Consider the following 15,863-nt stretch of genomic DNA (forward strand, 5'->3'; position numbering starts at 1 on the left):
ACTTAATTGGTTTCAAATACCCTGCGGTGTGATATAAAGCTTTTAGGCTACCTAGGTGGTGAGCATACAGTGCTTTTTATAAAGGCACTAAACTGACCCTGGACAGGCTGCCTTTATGCTGAAAGCAGGGTGCCTTTGCTACTCTAAGCCAATTATGCATCCTGACAGGGCACTTGGAAAGATACCGTACTTCAAGGGAATGGCAGAAAGAGGGTTTCTCTCACCCCACAAGGTTTACTGTAATTGATTTTAAAGGGATTATTTTAAAATTATTCAGACACTGAATTCCCCTCATATTTTGCAGTATGGGACAGCAAAGCTCATTACAAAATAATATTTGCAGGTCATTGCCAGAAACTTTTCTCGAAGCAGGGGAGGAAAAGCAAAACGTTCATTTCCTCGAGGGCTAAAACAAATTGCAGTTTGGTATTTTTAAAACAAATAGAGAGGTGGGACAGAAATACAGCATCAACAGGTATGGTTTCAGCAAACATATCTGGGAGAGACAAGAAATATAAACATACAGCTATAATTACTGCAAACCAAATACAATGATTTCCTAATGCCTGGTGGTGTAACATCACAAGGCAAAGCTTCACATTATTTAGGTCAGCACTGGCTTTTCAACTCAATGCAAGCAATGATTTCTATATAGTCCGTCCACTTTGTTATTAAAATAAAATGAGCAAAGGATTCAGAAGTATGTTGTTGTAGCTGCCAAGTTTTGTGTTGTGTGTGGTCTGTGCCAAACTCACACCACACACCCCTGTAGGCAACCCTTCTTCTGGGGGTAGCTGCGATCGGGAGACACCTCTCCTGGCCCTTCTTCCATACGCCTGTGCAGCACCTCTGCAGTGCACACCAGTCTGATGAAACAGGACACCACCAGCAAAATCAGTGTTATTACTTATTTTGATCTGGCAAGATTAATATAGCAAAGAAAATACTGTATGCCCTCTTTCAAAAAAATATAGTGGCTTCAAATATGTCAGCTTCACTGCATGGAGAAGCTGCAATAGACCGCTCACCCTGTGAATGAAAAAAGGAACAAACCATGCTGAAATTTTTCCCTTCTTCCTCCCCTCGGCCGCACTTACTCATAAGTACACATTAAGGAAACTCCCACAGCTGCACTCACCGCCTCTCAAGAGGCAGAAAAACAGAGGTACAGCTGTGCCTGCTAATATTCATATGCAAACAAGTAGCATCTGACTGGCTGCAATACCTCACTTAAAAGCACCTCGGTACTCTTTGATAATCTTGCAGCTCAAAAAGAAGTGATACAGAGCAATCTGCTGTTCTCTTAATGCAATTAGCAGATTAAAGCAGCATTTCACCTCCAATACTTCATTAAAACACTGATTGTATCCAGCATTAGCTGACGATAGGACATACACAGTGTTCCCCCTACAGTCTTCCCGAAGACTCAGTGGAGAGCGGTGGGACAAGCCCTGCACTCACAGCCAGTGGCCAGCACAGTGTCCAGAGCTGGACACGAAATCTGCACCGTGGTGCACCGCAGCGGGGGCAAGGACGGCAGGAGGCGAGAGGAAAGAGAACCTGTGCACTTGCAAGGGCTCTGGCAGGATGCTAACGACCCCGGTGCTGGCGCGCTTGGTAATTGCTCTGGGAGGCAGTGGAAACTACCTTCCCCCGGGTTTTGCATCTCTCAAGCGCAGTCTAGTAAACTGTGATGCGGACACGAGCACTTATTTCAATTTTCCCCTCAGATTATTCTTTGCACGGCAGACTGGCATGCCCAGTAACACCTCGGCTTAGGAGAAAATTTTTTTTATTCGTTCCCTTGTGAAGCCCAAAGCAAGCTAACAGCATCCCACCGAGAGCACTGTCAGGCCAAGTCCCTCTACCATGGGAAGCACTGCCAGGAGGGGCCCAGCTTCACCCCCTCTGCCAGGCACTGGGGGCATCCCTGGGGGACCCTCCAGCTCAGCCCCCGCCGCTGCCAGCCAGCGCAGCTCCACCAGTGCCAAGGAAAGAACAAACTAAAAAAAGATTAATTCGCAGATGTTCATGCATTTCACACACAGGGTGCCCTGTGGTCCGTTGCCAGGGCAACGAGAGACCACCATCGCGCACTTTATTGGCTTTATGAAGTGCGTCTCGGGGGCTATAGTCCGAGAAATGCTGCATGATAATCGTCAGGCTTTTCAGAAGCCTTGTTTTGTGTTTATCCACATTTAACCCTCTGAGTGTTATTAAGAGCATCACTATGCATGTCTGGCACACCAAGGAAAGCGGAGACGGGGAGGGAGGGACACGCACACAGTCTCCGCTTCCAGCCTAGAAACCCTGGAAAACATGTCCTCGGCACCTGCTCCCACCTGCCCAGCGTTTAAGTTTTTGCCCACAGGCAAGCTGGTCCCCAGGCTGTGGTAGTGCAGGGCTCAGCCCAGCAGGGTCTGGGGACAAAACTGACACCGGCAAGTGCAAAGGCAGCACAAGTGTTGCATTGGACTAACAGACTACTGATGGCAGGCACATCTTTCCTCAGTAACTTTGAAAGAAGAAGAAGAAAAAAAGAAAAAGGCCCACCAACTTCCTAGAAACATTACGAGAAAAACCACACTCTCATTTTGAATCCCAACATGTGACACCAGCAAGCCAGCCACACTGAAATCTTTACCACAGCCCCTCCAAAGCTGCAGTCCCTGTGGAAAAGGAAAATCCCGTGTCCAGACAACGTTCAGTGTCGCAGTGCCAAGGGCTACAACATCATCTGTAAATTCACACAAACAAGCCGGAGCAATAAGCTGCCCAGGACTCGGCTGCTCCACCTCCCTCATCACTCACTTCCCATCCTCTCCTCGCCCCAGGCCAGCGTCGCGCATCTCCTCTGGCTGTCCTCTCACTGTCCAAGGCAGGGCTGGGGACGGAGGGACGGGGGTTAAAATCACAAATGCCACAACGCCCGCAGCAGCAGGCGCCGCCAACATCAAGGGCTAATCCAGCAGGAGAGGAGAGGGAGAAAGCGAGGGTGGCAGAGGGGATCAATAGAAGAAACCGCTTACATTCAGGCTCGCAGGAGAAGGAGCACGCAGAGACAATCATTTCCTGGGAAAAGCTAAAGCCTAACGAGAATTTACTCTGCCTCTTTTATTCAGACAACCAACCCTTTTGTGGCAGGGGCTTCCTGAGTGACAGGAACCCAGGGCCCCTTAATAGGATTTCCATATTATTTCCAACACCTGCCTAGAATTTATTTGTTTACATTGAAGGAGGAGAGATTCTCAAATCAGACATCTGCTTCTAGTTCAGGCATATCTTAGGAAACCATCTAGAAAGAAGCTTTGTTGCTATGGAGACATTTTTATTTTCTTCCCTTAGTTGGCTGAAAAACATTAGCATTTCCAGTTTTTTGTTCTTCAAAAGGCCAAGTGTCGCTCAAGAAAACACAGAACTTTTCAAATTGCTATGCAGAATAGGCTAATTGAGCTTTAGATATTTAATTAATTATTCGACTCAGTCAGAACTGTACCGGAGAGAGGCAGGAGACACGGTGTAACTTTCCCGCAAATTCCCCTCAATGGCCGATTCCTGCTGGCTGGCCTAATTGCTTCTTCCCTCAAAGCACAGCTAAAACTTTGTAATTCATGATGCACTCAACAATCTTGCATAATAACTTGGGAATCAGTGAGACTACTCATTTCCTTCAGCTTCTTCTAAAATCAACATAAGAGACTGACAACACTTTGACTAGGAATATGCTTCTTTCCCAGTGCCAGGGAAGACACAGGAGGAGCAATACAAATATTAATACAAACATTAACCTACTACTAGCATTTGGTGACTTTAGCCAGAGGACAGACACTTCCAAAGCATGTCATCCATGTCACTGATTCCAGAAGGTAATCTGTCCTTCACTCCCTTCAGCAGATAATCAGTATGCCCAAAGAACCTACCGATTTGCATAAAAATAAGGGATGTTTCAAGTTACTTTGGATCTAAGGGTTTTAAAGACAACTAAAAATCAAAACGCTAAGTGCTCAATACAACAAAAAAAAAATGTATCACAGCACTAACAGGTATCTCTAAGGCAAAAAGCAGCCATCTAGTTTGTGTCCCGCTTTGACAAAAATTTTGTAAGTATTGTTTATTTTCTCTCATTTCTTCAATCAACACCTATTTAACCCGACCTGCAAACATGTTCTTCATTCCAGACAAGTTCACCATGAGTAAACTGATGTAAACCATGAATGCCAGCATCCAAAGTATGATTTTAATTGCACAGTTACAATGAGGAGAACTTCAGAAGAGATAATAAACAAATTCATTCCCTCCCTTTACTACTCTTCTCCCAGCTATTACATTGTCAAAGCCTTTGTGCTGGAGAAGACCTTTCCAGCCACCTCCTCACCCCAGCAAACTTCCTCTTCCTACTCTACAATGTTAAGTCATAATCCTGTGTTATCAACATCACAGTCTGTTGCCATGGAAATAATTAGACATGACTGCTCAGGTTAGAAATTAGAGCCCCTGTAAGTGTTTGCCTCCTGGCTGAAGAGAGCATCTGGAGAGAGAACATTTGAGTTACCCTAAATCACCAAGTGGCAAAATAAAGTTTGATAGTGAGAAGCACTGCACGATTTTGTCCAAATGTGGGCCACTGCCAAATAAGAGTCACCCTGCAGTAATTGGCAAATGGGTGCAAGGTAAGAGGCCAGCGTACCACTAATACACAGAAGCGGGAAAAAAAGCTATTGGGTAAAGGAGGTGAAGCCATCAAAACTGGCAGAAACAGCTAATTCTTTGATACCAGAGTACGTGCTGTTACTTTCATACGAATACTCTACACTAAATTAAAATTCCCAGATGACCTCATTAAAAAGGCAAATGATGTGACACTGAATGAAAGAAAAAAATGTAAAACTCAGGTGGGAGGGAGAGGGTGGGGAGAAAAAAGAAGACAAAAACGCACCGGGGAGCTATATACCTGAGGTTCAGTTTCGTGTTCTAAAAATCTGTTAAAAACCACAGGGCTTGAATGACGTGCTACAAGTCTAGCCATGAAAAGGTTATTAAGAAAAAAAAAGCAGTGCCAAAAAATCAGCTCCGTAAGATAGACCGAGACAACAAACAGGACCCTGCTAATTAATATTTGTTCTGCTTCAGCAGACAGTTACTGGACGAGCCTGCAACAAACAAGCATGTCTCACCCAATCACATCATTAATCCATTCACGTTCAGCACCTGAGGACCAGCTATGCCCCACAGATATTTATTCATCTGTTCCACAAACAAACAATTACAACACATTTTCTGGAATTAGGGCACCTGTTACATTCAGCACAGCTTACGCGCGCCCAGAGGCAGATATCAATTAATACTGAAAAAATTACTGTATCGCAAGCCAACAGAAGTTACTCATTATATTTTGATAACGCTACCCCCAAAACACCCACAATGATCAAAAACACAACTCTTGCAGAGGAAAGTTTCGTTCAAATATGCTCAGCTTAAAACTACCACTTCATCATTCCGAAAAGCAAAATACACGCAACACCTCGTTTCCCAACGGAGAAAGGCATGAGCAGAATCCATGACATGAGTGTGAAACATCTGGATTTTAACAAGCCTGTGAAGTGCTTTTCAGCTGAATGGTATTAAAGTGGCAAAACAAGAAAATGATCAGGAAATAAATTCTGTAGATTTCTTTAGGTGTGTAACAGATAACTATGTTTCTTTGGCTCGTTAAATACATACTGAATGCAAAGACATTTGGCTGGACACTCATAGCACTGTAATTTAAAAGAAACCTGGCAATTAAGACAAAGTCCACAGCAGTGCATCATGGCAGTTTACGTGGTGTTCCTCTACCAACAGAATAACAAAGTCTGAGCAAGGTAAATACATTTGGTAATATCCAAAAGTCTTATAACATATGTTGGGCGTTTTGATTTTAAACTACCTTGTTCTTTCCAGAAGCATTACACTCATACAACTTTTTTTTTAAGTATCAAATTACAGCTGCAGGAGCAAGCAGCTTACTCTCACTTACATACTTAATGAACAGAGGACTAAACACCTAATAGTGGCTAACAGCTTGAGAAGCTAAATTGAGAAGCACTGGAACAACTGCCACCACAAATGTAGATGGAACGTGGGAATCACACCCATCTACTTTCCCTGTATCTGCCACATGTTATTATTAGCCTTCACACAGATTAAAGCAAAACTAATCTTATTGCTAAACTCACTTGAATTTGCCCTGACAGACTTCTCCTAGTTCACTAGTACGTTGGACAGAAATTCACCCCAAACCTCCATTTGATGCATTATTTCAGATTCTTTCATTTAAAACTTTTTTTTTTTCCAGAGGAATCTCAACAGGCTATTTTATTCGTGCCACAAGACTGCAGCTTTTAATTATTGGCACTTGTTGCTCCTGAAACGGTAACCCCCAGCATCAAAATGAACAGAGTCTCCACCGTGTTGGCAAGTCTTAGTATGGGCATGGTCTCTGTGCCAAACAATTTACAATTCAGGTGGGGGGAAAAAAAAAAAAGGCAACGCACCTCCTGAGTATAAAGTACAACAGATTTGGATTAACAACAGATGCAGTAAAAAGTTACACAAATTGAATCCTGTCCACGAGGCAGCGATTCAGAAGACTGAGATTCTTGAATAACCTGCTCAGGGACATCCTGGCTACCTCGGGCAGGCCCGCCACCCAGCCAGCACATGGGGGCTCCTTCACTCTGCGGGAGGAGACTGCTAGCACTGGACTACTTTGTGCCAGGTGGTGCTTTTGCACACAAAATGCTTCCTTAGCTTCTTCACAGGGTATGTTTTACAGAAGGGACTTTGTTAGGGACCAGAGGAACTTTCGACACATTTGTACCAGAGAGGGTAGGTGAGGACCAGGGCTGGGAAGAACATGCCTCCTCCATCAGCAGCTCTTGCAGGACGTGGAAAAATCCTTGTGGGGTGCAATTAGCAAGCAAGAATCCACTGCAGAATAATCCTTTTCCTTTTTTTTTTTCCTTAATAAAGAAGTTTTACTGCTTTGAAAAGGGGATACACCGAGCCCTCTGTGAAAAGCTGCTCGGTTAACTACAGAGCTGTTTGTTTGTCTTTCTGTCTATACACATTATATTCCCTCAGAGCCCTTAAGCCACGGCTGCACTTTGAGCACAGCCCTGGCACTTGCCACCCTTCCCTTCCCTTTGTCCGCTCCACAGCCTCGCCACTGCACAAAGAGTGCTCCCGTGACCCAGTTTACTGCATCTAGAGTTTTCCCACACTTCAAACTTTGCAAAGGATTTGGAGGACTGAATCCAACACGAAATCAAAGAGCTCCCAAAGCCGCCCTTCTCCATGAGGCTCGCTGTGCCGATGCTGATCTATTATTTAGGAATAGCTCCTGGACAATCTCGTGTTATCTGGAAGGTGAACTGCTCGCTCCAGGGAGGTGCTGGGAAGGATGTGAGCCCAGTCTGGCTTACCAGGCAGAAAATGTCACATTTAGAAAAGTGATGCAAACTGCCTTTTCCTTGGGCTGAACCAGGAGGAGGATCAGGACCAGCACAGCTAGAGACAGAAAGTTTCACGAAGACAACTGTTCAGCAAATCCAAAGCACTGGAAGTGGTGGCAAAAAACAGGACACTTCAGCCGAACTCCTTTCTTTGTAGAAATCCGTAGGGTACCTTCATTATCTGAATCGTACACTAAAGCGTAAATTTACACTTTATGAGCTATTCTAAAATCTGCCCTGCTTAATAATCTGTATCAGCAAGAAAACACTTTAAAGTGTCTCTCACAATTAAACCCAGGCACAACCTTGTATAAATCAAAATTTTGCTACCATATCAAAACGTTACACTGGGGCTGTATAACATTGCCCATATCCTCATTACATGCTACACTAATTACTACCAGCAGATTCAGAATTTTCTGCACATTAGAGGCTTTTAGAGGAGCTATAAAAAATTTCAGGCACCATTAATTTAAATTTGTATTGAAATTTCCTTTTGACAGATGGCCAAAAATTACTTACTATTTAGAGTACCAGAGCTGCCTGTTTGCACATTAGAAGAGGAAAGGGAAAAATTAAAAGCAAGAAGGAAATTTATGTCACGTTCATTACCTGTTAAATGTTAAGGAGCATTATCCTGCATGAATAAATTATTTCATACGAGCACACAGACTCCAGCTGCTGGCAACTGGCACGTTCTGGCTGACAAAAACCATCTCAAGTCACACAGCAGACAATCATAAAAAGCCTCTCTTAACCAGGAGCCACTTAAGGGAGGACAGATCGATTGAACAAGTGACTAACTGCTACTCTGGGCATCACTGAAAACATTTAAGGAAATTAGCAAACTATTTCACCTTGCAAAGCTGGCAGCAAGCCCCATAATGCTGACACACAAGCCAACTCACAACCTGAACACCGTGCAAGACAAACATCTACTTATCATTTCAAAGTAAATTGGCACAAAGTAGTGACGCCCTCCTCTCCCTCTTGAAGCTGTATGAATAACAGTGCCCTTGAATCATTCCCAGACAAAATCAGCCTTTTTGGTATAAACACTCTCCGTAACACCCATGCCAGCATAAACACCCCAACATCCCACAAACATTACATAAAAATGACTAGTGTATTTTGTTCAAAAACAGTGGTTAGCATGTACTAGCAGTTCTCCTCATTCACTTTCTTGAGTGAAACGCTCATGGTTCCAACTGTACAGGTATGCAAACTCGCTAAAGAAACCAGGTGGGTTTGTATTCCCACATTTAGATATCTGCTCTACTTGTACTTGTTTGTTTGGGTGCAGGAAAAAAGAAAATGGACTAAACCTACCTGTTCATGGTGAACAGGGGGTGTTCTAGGGAAATCATCATTAATCTGTGCCCAGCCTTGCTGCATAAAGCAGTAATCCCAGTCTCCAGCCATCATGACAAGGAAGCTGAAGTAAAATCCGACATGCTGTTGTTCTATGTCGGTAGATAGACAGCTTCAGTGCCTTTGCTGCTCACAGTAAAAACTGACAGTTCCTGTCAGCTCTTGGTTGTTATGCAGGGCCATGTGGGTAACAGCAAAACTGACAACCATCGGCTCAGTTGCACTCGGCTGGGACGTGGCAGAGTTGCCAGTGGCGGAATGGGCGTGCTGGGGAAAGCTGTGGGACATGCCCCCACCTGGAGCTGCCGGAGAAGCAAAGGCATAGCGCCTTGCATGGCAGCCCTGGCCAGACAGGTCTCTGGTGGGGGCAAAGCCTGTGCCCGGCACCGTGCTCCTTCCGACACCGTCTAGGGCACAGCAGTAACATCTGCCTGGCAAGCTCCTGATAATCTTGTCTAATGCACCCAAGACTTGTGCTAAGAACACCTCTTCTGCCATTTGGCCAACCCCAAGAGTAAAATACATCTTCCTAAAAAAAGCACCACTAAAATCTTGGCAAACGGGTTGCAAGTGCTCAGTAAGGTGGGCACAGGTCTTGCCCCTTTTAAGAGAAGGGTACCTTTCATTTTACACTCACCATCACCTATAAAAAGGCTTAGTCTTATGCTCCTGAAAATTGTGCAAGCCACTCAGGCTCTACTCTGTAACTACATCCAGCTACCCAGAGCTGGGCAGGTAACTGCATAGCTGGCAACAACTGGGTCTGCAGCGAGTTGGTAAACCACCAGCAGCAGCGAGGAGAGCAGACTGATCCAAGAGAGGGCAGGGCCAAGATGCACCTCCCCACTTGCAGCATTAAAAACCCGGGAGCCTCTGAAAGACTCTGGTGGCTATCCAGCATGGACAAGTATGCAGGTACATACGCTGAATCATAGTCGTATGCATCACTGAATGCTCAGAATTACACAAGCCACAAAGTGTGCATTACATCTACTTATACACAGGATGGTGCACACACGTACGCTGCGAAGTCACTTAGAGCCTGAAAATTAGCTTTCGGATAAAGGAAGGCAGGATCCTCAGTGGGAGTACCACCTTTGTCGGGGTATGGAACGGCAGCTTGTTCCTCTCCAACTCGTTTGGGAAGGAAGCGGGCAGCACACCACCTCTCCCCTGCAAGCAACGGAGCTCTCCTTCCATAACTGCATTAGGACACATCAGAATTACAGTTCACAGCCTCCAAATGACTTAAAACTACTGGCTAATTCTTTCTGTCTCATAAGCTTGGGCAGAGAACCCGGGCAGCCCTTTCCTTATATCCAGGAACAGCCTTAATGCTGTTCCACCAAACCCACTGGACGGCACATCGCCTGCAATTCTAGCTGCCCCACTACCAGACACTTTCTAAGTGTGATACTCAGTCCATGCAGGGTTCTGCTAATCAACATGAGCGTCACAACCTGGTTTCACTTTGTGACTGTTTCCACCACTTCGGGCCACACTTCAGAAAAACGCAACGTGCAGCTCTTTCGAGCCACCCCTTACACCTACGAAATGGAGTCCTACCTTGATGGAGTCTCTATCTGCATGCAGAGCAGCCCCCGTGTGCAAGGAGAGGAGGATGCAGTGGCAGGGGATGGGGAGGTGGGGGGGAGAAAGAAAGAGAAAAGTACTAGTTAGTTTACATAAAATTATACATTTATCATACTCGGAAGAAAGAAACCTGATGTCTGTTAAATCATAAATTGCACAGATGTTAACTTTTCTGTACAGTTAATTATTAATACTGTACAGCCAGATTTATAAAACCAGATTTCTAGCATTTGAACACAATTTCTGGCTACTGCCAGGTAATAAATACTGAAGCAATTAGCTAGGAATTCTTGTGAAAATTCCTTTTTTTTTTTTTTGACGAGAGCTTAAAAAAAAGAAAGAAGAAAAGAGAAACAAATGAAGCCACACAGTCATCTGGCAGCACCTACCTCTTTGGTGATCGTTATCATGGTGCTTCTTCTCGTCTTTAATTGGGAGGTGGGACTGCCCCCCCAGCGCACTGGACAGTGCCAGGAGACCAGCACTGCTGCCAATGGGTGGGATGGCTGGAGGCTGCAAGCCTGAGGGGTGCGGAGTGAGCGGCACGGGAAGACCATGTCCATGTGACAAATGCTGGGCCTGGAGTTGTTGCTGCTGTGAAAAACAAAACACAGATATTGAATTTGTTCAGGGAGCCGGGGGTTGTCTGATTGATCCTGTACATCAAACGTGATTGATCAGATCAACCAATAAGCAGGTCTCACAAACATCCTGGTGTTTTAAAAATGTCCATGTGTTTGGACACAACACAATCTGTAAACTTCAGGCTGAATTAAAAGAACAACAAAAAAAATTAAAAAAACAATAAAGGAAAGGAATTTTACAGTTTTGGTGAAATTTTTATTTCTCTGACAGAGGTATTACATTTTACTCTTTCTAGCAGAAACACACCACATACACGTCTAATCAAAATATATGTAACTATAAAAGCAGTTATATAATGAAAAAAAAAAAAGCTGAAAATTGAGAAAATTAGTGTTAAACAGTTCTCCCAGCGCTACTGCACAGCATGCAGTGAGAGTTAATTTGAAAGAGAAAACCTGAATTAACAATCCAGAAAAGGAAACTGGTTGCAGCCACCGTTTTAAGCCCTTTAAGTGTCCTCAGCGGTACTTGAGCAAATTACAAAAGAAAATCTAATGTAGCAAGGCTTGGGTCCTCCTGTAGGCTTGCTCAATAATGCTGAAATAATTGGGCACTCTGTGCACGTTTAGTGATGCTCGAATGAAAAGCTAGAGGCCTGCCCTTATACTCTTCTCTAGCTGCTGACTCTGTGTTGTGACAGGTTTATTTGAGTGGGACTGTGATGCATGCACCAGTAACCGCGCTGACAAGAGTTTAAAGTCATTTTTACCAGTACACTGGCAACACATAGAGAAAGCCCTTGAGAGGTTCGAATTGGAGTGCTTGACCTCAACCAGGGCTGCATCAAGCTCTGTGCTATACTAACCATTGTGGGGTAGACTGTTTGTTTGTTGCTACTAAATGGGAAAGGCCGGGGGGGGGGAGGGGGGGGAGAACAAAGAGGTGAAAAAGTTATGTTAAATATAACCCAAGAGAGATCTGTTCAGGTCTAAGGCTTGCCCACTAACTGTCCAACTAATTTCTGTTTATACAGTAACTAGATCAGCTCTGAAATTTTCTTTTTGTTTTCAAGTAGTCACTGCTCAGGACTCAGGGTAAATCAAATCAGAAGTCCTCTAGGCTTGCTCTCTCCCCCCTGCACGTCTGTATAAAGGACTTTGGAAGAAGAAGAAATAAAAACTTAACTCGCTCTGCATAAAAATATTCCATTTTAAATTCCTAATTGCGAAGATTCAAGTCCTACCTTTATTTGTTTTTCACTTGAATCTAAATTCACTTCCCACCTCGCAACCCAGCTCTTTAATCAATCAAAAGACAATATGCTGTTCACTTGATTTTTCCCTCCCCTCCCTAGCATGAATCTTTACATAAGGGTGAGCTGAAAGTAAAAGACTGCAAGTCATATAAAGCATGCTACGTAACTTGTGCAGCACACTGCACGCATGCCTCCCTCAACACCCCCCTGTGAAAGTACAGATTCTTCTCTTACTCTTGGAAACACAACTCAGGCAGTGGAATCAGACTGTCAGTGGCACGCACATGTCATCTGACCCAGATCAGTGCCAGGGAAAGGAGGGGAACGATCCAAAAGGAAAGTGGGAAAAAAAACTAAAAAATATATTTAAAAAAAAGGGGGGGAGGGGAGAACCATGAAAAAATGAAAACCAGAAAGAAGATTCTTCAGGTGGAAGAGGGAAGGCTCAATCCTTTCCCTGCTTGCGAACCCATGTCATTCCAGAAGGTAAACTGTCTTGTAGAAAGTATCAAACACATTTTGCTTGCTTGATGCTCTTATGGAAGGATGCTTCATTTCTCAGAATTTTAAATTAACTACAACAAAACAAATCAAGACCCAACAGTGTATTGTTTAGCTTCAGGGTTTGAATGGGGCTGCCTTACAGCAAGGGAACAATCTGGCATGCCGGATTTGGTGAGGGAGGGAGGAGGAGAGCGAGAGAAAGAAAAGGAACAGACAAAATAATCTGTGTTCTGGAGTCTCATTTTAAACAAGGAATTTCCCATTCCTGTTCGAGAACGTGCTATAAACCAGTGCAAGAAGATATCTGCCTGAATCTGCCAGTGGCTTGAGGCAAAGGCTTTGAGAAGAGCCTGAGGATATCAACAGTGACAGTTTTCCCCTTGTTAACTATTTCACTGTGGACCAAAGTATTCCATGTAAGGGACACTCATTGCACAGTACTGTACAATCCATACAGACCTGCCTACTGACCTACCCAATTTGCATTATATGACCTCCTCTATGGATAAGGATGGTTTCTGAAGAGCTTGAAGAAAACTGCACTAACCCCTCTTTTTTACTGCTCTTTGTTGGGAACTTCTCTACATAGCTCAGCAAGACAGCAGCACAGACTGCACCTCGAATGTACCAAACATCATTAATGCCTCCCAGACATAATACGGGCATTAAGAGTAGTACGGGTAATGACACCTCAGTGCCTAGTGGCTTGAGATCACCCAGAACAGCATGGCTGGCCAACTCCCTCTTGGCCAAGAACCGACGCGTTTTCACTGCAAGTTGAATTGCAGAGAGCTCTGAAAATAACTGAAGACAATAGGAAAACAAAACCAAACCCACAGCCTTCCTGCCATGGAGAACTTTTCTGAAGAGACCAAGCTCTTCCACAGAAAACAATGGGAACATGAAATCTGGAAAGAACATGGCACCCTCAGTCACAAAAGTGTCATTCACTGATACAGCAGAAATTGGGTGCAATTTAGTCACATTGTAATGGCACAAAGAAAACACTCTGATACGAAAACCAGACTGTTAAATAAATCTAAGCTAACACCCAAAATTCCAGTATAGCCCCACATGCCCGTGCCACACATACACAGATAACATTGTGCGTGTTGTTAGACTGAGGTGGGACTAAAAGTTCAACAACAGGAGGAGGATCGTGGACTAGGACTGCACTTGTACAGGAAAGGACTATGAGCTCCTCCAACATGATGAGCAACGTTGTACAGCAAAAGTGAGACACTGGTCCAAAACCAGAAATTACAAGAATTCAAGTGAAACACTGGGCAGGCTTTTGCTCTCAGAATATAAAAGAGCAAAAGGAAAAAAAGTATATGATCACTGTTTGCTAATAGGCATACTCAAGAAGGTAAAGACAAAGTGACAGCGCATCTCTAACTGCCATTTCCAGACCTTTGAAATCTATTACTGTATTCAAATGCCCACAACAGTCACAGCTTGGTTTTGCTTTTCCACTGCCCATGGGTGTCACTGGTAAGCATCATCAGCTTCCTGGGTGGCCTGTACACAGCTGCTTGGTTACAGGGAAAGTTATAAAAACATGGGCAATTCCTTAACCCACTGGGCATCAGGTTAGTGCTACAAAATGGTAAAAAAAGGTGGTCTCCTCTAGTCATCAAAATGCCAAAGATATGGAGGAGCAAGACAACTGACAGATATTCTCCCCACACAGAAATATTCCACTATGGAAGAAAATGTACATTCGTTTCTGCCTATACCATGAATTTAGATCATAAAATCTGACACAATTTAAAAACTTGCAAGGAAAGCCTGAAAATGATTCAGCTGAGCAACCACATAATTTTTTTGATGTTGCTGTAATGCTTTCACTTCCCACTCCTCCATCTTCTCTTTAATTTGTTATCCTTAGTCATGTTATTTATGAACTCTTAGCACGTGGTTAACTTCAGACAATCCCATCGCAGTTGACTACAGTATGCATAAAGTCACGCATACATTTTCAGCATCAATGTATAATAGGTGAAAAGTTGCAAAGGCAGTACACCAGGCTTTATTAAGCTGTAAATTTTCCAGAACTATTTAAAAAAAAAAAAAAACAGCAACAGTTAGCTACCAAGAAATATGCCCTACAGAATTGCAGAATAGATTGCAATGTTTTTAAGAAACATCCAACACACAAAAATATAAGAGCAAGGGTAAACACAGCAATCAGAAAGAAGCCAAAAAAGAATACTGCGTTTTTTGGTAATAAGTATAAGAAGGTGGTCATTTAAATCAGCTCAGTAGTAAAAAATAAAGTAAAACTTTCAAGACATATTAACACATGTCAACTAAAGATAACATCTGGTTGCTACTAATTTGTTGGGTTTTTTTTTAAAAATTTTCTGTATATTCTTCTAGGCAGCCTACAGTAAGGAGTAAAATAACTCCAAAGCGAAATGGGTAAAAAGGCTTTGCAAAAGGTTCTTATCTAAGTATCACTAATTTTTACAACAGCAATTCTAAATATTGATGCTTAGCTTAATTCTTTTCCCAACACATCTTAAGAGATCAAATTTAAAGTAAAATGTGATAATAAACCCACTAAGAAATTAGCTTCTAATGCTCTCTTGTTATAGTCAGCACATTCAAAGCCTATTTTCCTGGAAAAGGTTCAAGTTTTTACTGGATACTTTCCAAGTAGTTCTGTGTCACAGTAATCTACCATTTTTCCTCTTAGAGACCCTGAAAGCTCACAGCCATTATCCAAACAACCTGAACATACTCCTCTAACCTGAAGATACTTCTAACGTTAACAAACTAATGTCTCAAAAAGATATTTTATATCTATACACATGTGTGCACTACCCATACCTGCAATACTGCTGGGAGGGGATCTCGAAAAAACTGGATAAAATAGCTTCATTGTTTGTTTGAAATTTGTTAGATGAAGTGATTGATTGCTCAGAGTGAATCATTAGTAAGATAGCATACAGATAAAACAGTAACCAAGATGAAGAGGAAATAAAGACATTAAAAAAATGGCTCGAGAGTACACAATATCAATGTCAATGGTTTAAAGACCAGCACGAAAAGGAAGT

General features: G+C 43.2%; 1 protein-coding gene across 1 annotated transcript in view; it reads right to left on the reverse strand.

The window, feature by feature from the left end:
* Positions 1–15,863, reverse strand: part of LOC103903972 (transducin-like enhancer protein 4) — a 100,103-nt gene that overhangs the window by 33,315 nt on the left and 50,925 nt on the right. Inside the window, exons 6-7 of the mRNA XM_009285292.1 lie at positions 10,847–11,051; positions 10,431–10,447 (exon numbers count right to left, since the gene is read on the reverse strand). Coding sequence (XP_009283567.1) covers positions 10,431–10,447; positions 10,847–11,051 — 222 coding nt within the window. The remainder of the gene's footprint in view (positions 1–10,430; positions 10,448–10,846; positions 11,052–15,863) is intronic.

This window comes from Aptenodytes forsteri, unplaced genomic scaffold (genome assembly GCF_000699145.1).
Source record: "Aptenodytes forsteri isolate BGI_AS27 unplaced genomic scaffold, ASM69914v1 Scaffold151, whole genome shotgun sequence".
Classification (NCBI taxonomy): domain Eukaryota; kingdom Metazoa; phylum Chordata; class Aves; order Sphenisciformes; family Spheniscidae; genus Aptenodytes; species Aptenodytes forsteri.